Genomic DNA, 3440 nt, shown 5'->3' with positions numbered 1-3440 from the left:
CCCAGTCACACACCCAATGCATCCACCGGAAGAAAGCTTTTTAAACGAACAGAACACAAACTCACAGACCCTACCCCCACCTACTAGTTACTCGGGCACACGTTAAGGAGGTGCCAATTTTTCATAGGGATTTTGTGTTTAAACTCTTCCTAGAAACGACCACAGCTGTGCGCTCCCAGAGCGTTTTCGTTACAAACCGTGTATGTGGTTTTTAAGACAGTTATTTTTATCCCTACTTCCTACCTTGTGAAGGGGCGGTGAGCAACACAGGTAGTCAGCAAGCAACCTCTGTCACTCGGGTGACTGGGCTTTAAAAGGCTGCATTCACAGGCTTGGGGGTAATATTCAAGCCCCAGACCCCACCCTGGCGGCCACAGAAAGTCACTTGGACGGTCCAATCCGACGGTTCTTTGAGAGACCTGGGCGTCTGTGTTGGGAAAGGGAAGTTGGGGTGGAAGGACACTTTGCACAGATCCTTGCCTGCTCAACAGACCAGCCTCGGCAGGCGTTCTAGACCACATGTGCACAGAGCGAGCAAAACAAAACCAACTCCGGCTCCGGGCGGAGAGGGAAGCGCCGCGCGATTAACCGAGGGGAGCGGCCACTGCGTTCCGCCGAGCCCCCGTCTGGGGTCCTGGCGCGTGCTGCTCCTCCACCACTGCGCACCCTCCTCAGCTCGCCAGCCCTGGAACCGCATCCCGGGGGCTCCACACCTGGGCTGCCGGAGGACGCGACTCTCGGGGGCGCTGCAGGACCCGCTGGTTGGTGTTTCTCCCCCCCTGAAATCCTGTGTCACTTTCCGACTGGGCACTTTCCCAGTGGTCCTCCCTCGGCGGGCCCAGGTCTCTACTCACATCAGTCTCCTCCAAGTGCTGTCATCTCAATCCCCCATCCCACGGCTCCTCTAGCATCACCCACCGCCCCCGCCACCCCCGACCCAGGGCGGGGTAGGCGCGCAAACCCAGCTCCCCTGGCACTTACACGTGGCCACAGCGGGTCCGAACGGGGTGGTGCAACACCTCCAGGCACACAGAACAGTCGAAGGACGTGACGGGCAGCTCGGGGTCCCCCCGGCGCTCCAGGGCCCGGGGGGTGGCCGAGGCGGGCGCGGATTTCCCACTATCGCTGCTCAGCACGGAGCCCATCCCTGCGCCTCCGGCCCCAGACGGTCGCCAAGAGCTCGGTGCCTGCGGCCGGCTTGTTTTGTTGTCCTGCGGTGGAGGAAGGAAGTCCCGGCCCAGCTGCGATCGCCGCCTCCCCGCGCGCCCAGCCCGCGCAGCCGGGGAGCAGCCTCGGTCTCGGCGCCCAGCCTGGATCTAGGGCAGGCCGAGTGCGCGGCCGCTTTCGGAGTGAACCTCCCTCCGCTCGCTGCCCGAGTCTAGGCTAGGAGGCGGCGGCGGCGGGGCGCACGGTGCACGCCAGACGTCCCCGGGCCCTGGAGGATTGAAATCTGACACCTCAACTGCAGAGCCGAGGACCTGGGCTGGCGGTGAACCTCGGCGGCAATCGCACGACTCCTCCCTCCGAACCACTAGAGCGAGTGAATGAAAGTGCGGGCGTGGTCTTCCCTGAACGCAGTCGGAGAACACCCACTTGTAAGGTGATGGTCCTCTCGGTCTTGCAATGTAATGATTACTGCTGTAGCCACAGAGAGGATCTACGAGCATCTCCGAAGAAAGTGCTAATCACTACTTCCGTCATCTAACCAACACTCCATAAATGGAGAGGTAGCAAGCTGTAGTGGGAAGAGTTCTTGGAGCTGAATTGAGTCCCACCTCTAGGATAGGGATTCCAGTGCTAAGTTCTAGGAACGTCCCCCTCCCCCCACAACCGCCCCCCCCCCAACCTCCGCTCCCCGCTCCCCGCCCAGTTTCCTCACCTTAGGATCTCTTGCTGTTGTTTGTACTCCCCTCTTCATCCTCTTTTGAATATTTATGACCAAATACATCAGTTATTAATTCACGCATTTAATAAAACTTACTGAGTGCCCACTGCGTGACAGACTCCGTTTTGGTGATGGGGACACAGTTTCCAACAAGCAAACAAAAATCCCAGAGATTAAGTAAGTTCTTTTTAAGTAAATTCTCACAGAACTTAAAAAACATTTTGGGGGAAGATAATCATAGATTCAGGGTTTCCCAGGTGGCGCAGTTGCTAAAGAATCCTCCTGCCAATGTAGGAGAGACAAGAGATGCCGGGTTCCATCCCTGGGTCGGGAAGATCCCCTGGAATAGGAAATAGTACCCCACTCCAATATTCTTGCCTGGAAAAATCCCTTGGACAGAGAAGCCAGGTGAGCTACAGTGCATAGGATTGCAAAGAGTCGGACACAACTGAGCACCCACGCAACAGCAACAATTATAGATTCATATTCTTATTAAAAGAGAATCCATAGTAGTACATAGTATGCATATGTAATACACACATACAATAATAAACAATAATCCTATACACTTCATCCAGTTTTGCCCATATTTTACTTTTAATGAGATGATATAAGGAATCAACAAATAAATAAATAAATGAGCTTGTTCATTTCAGATAATAAGAGCCAAGAGAAAGATAGAACTGGGAATGAAGATTGGGGCAGTAAGCAGAAGAAGGTCAGGGAAGACTTTTTGGTTTTGGTGATATTTGAGTAGAGTCATGAATAATGAAAAGGAGTCAAACACTCCAAGATTTAGGGAGAAACTTGCTAAGCTCTGGGAATGGTGAACCAGGCAAGAACAACAATAACAACCAGCCCAGAAAGAAGGGTGTGGAGCTGGAGAATGGGGGGCTACGAGTGTAAATGGGATGAAATGAGATGGGAGTCAAGCCTGATCATACTCAATCTTTCAGGCCAGGACCAAGAATCTGGGTTTTATTCCAGGTGCCATGTTTGAGTACTCTGACTGCTGTGTGGTTTGGAAAAGACAAAAGCGAAATAAGAATGGAAGCAGAGAAACCAGTTAGGAGGCTACTGAATGAGTCCAAGAGAGGATAATAGTGGCTGAAGCAGGGGCTTCTCTGGGTAGTAGGTGAGAGATGGACAGGTTTGGGATATATTTTGACAGAAACCTAAAAGGGCTTGCTGAGAAAATGGATACAGGAGTGAAGGAAAGATAACTATTGTTTTCTGTAAAAGAAAAAAACCCTCCTTGATTCCCACATGCCCCTCAGCTCCTGTCCCATGCCTCATTGACTGGATTCTCTGCTTTTTTATGTCTTTGTTTCTTAGTTACCCCCTAATGCAGTCCAACCTGGGTTCTGAACTGACCGCCGCTGACAGCCGCTCTACCTTCATCTGTCTGAAAACCATTTCATTACCAGCGTCACCAGTGGGTGGCCTTTATGTGGCTCATTTTAGTCCCTTTCTTGCTTCACCTCTCACCCACATTTGTCAGTGTTGGCTTCTGCCTCCTTGGAGAAACATGTTTTCGCTTTCCTCTCTTTCTGGC

The 3440-nt window shown here is 52.7% G+C and overlaps 1 protein-coding gene across 1 annotated transcript in view; it reads right to left on the bottom strand.

The window, feature by feature from the left end:
• RNF125 (ring finger protein 125) overlaps positions 1-1606 on the bottom strand; it is a 47239-nt gene extending 45633 nt beyond the window's left edge. Inside the window, exon 1 of the mRNA XM_040264804.1 lies at positions 982-1606. Coding sequence (XP_040120738.1) covers positions 982-1145 — 164 coding nt within the window. The 5' untranslated portion in view covers positions 1146-1606. The remainder of the gene's footprint in view (positions 1-981) is intronic.
• Positions 1607-3440: the final 1834 nt, after the last annotated feature.

This window comes from Oryx dammah, unplaced genomic scaffold, assembly GCF_014754425.2.
Source record: "Oryx dammah isolate SB20612 unplaced genomic scaffold, SCBI_Odam_1.1 HiC_scaffold_22, whole genome shotgun sequence".
In the NCBI taxonomy this organism is placed as follows: domain Eukaryota; kingdom Metazoa; phylum Chordata; class Mammalia; order Artiodactyla; family Bovidae; genus Oryx; species Oryx dammah.
The sequence above is the reverse complement of the archived record's forward strand: the minus strand, read 5'-3'. Positions and strand labels throughout refer to the sequence as shown.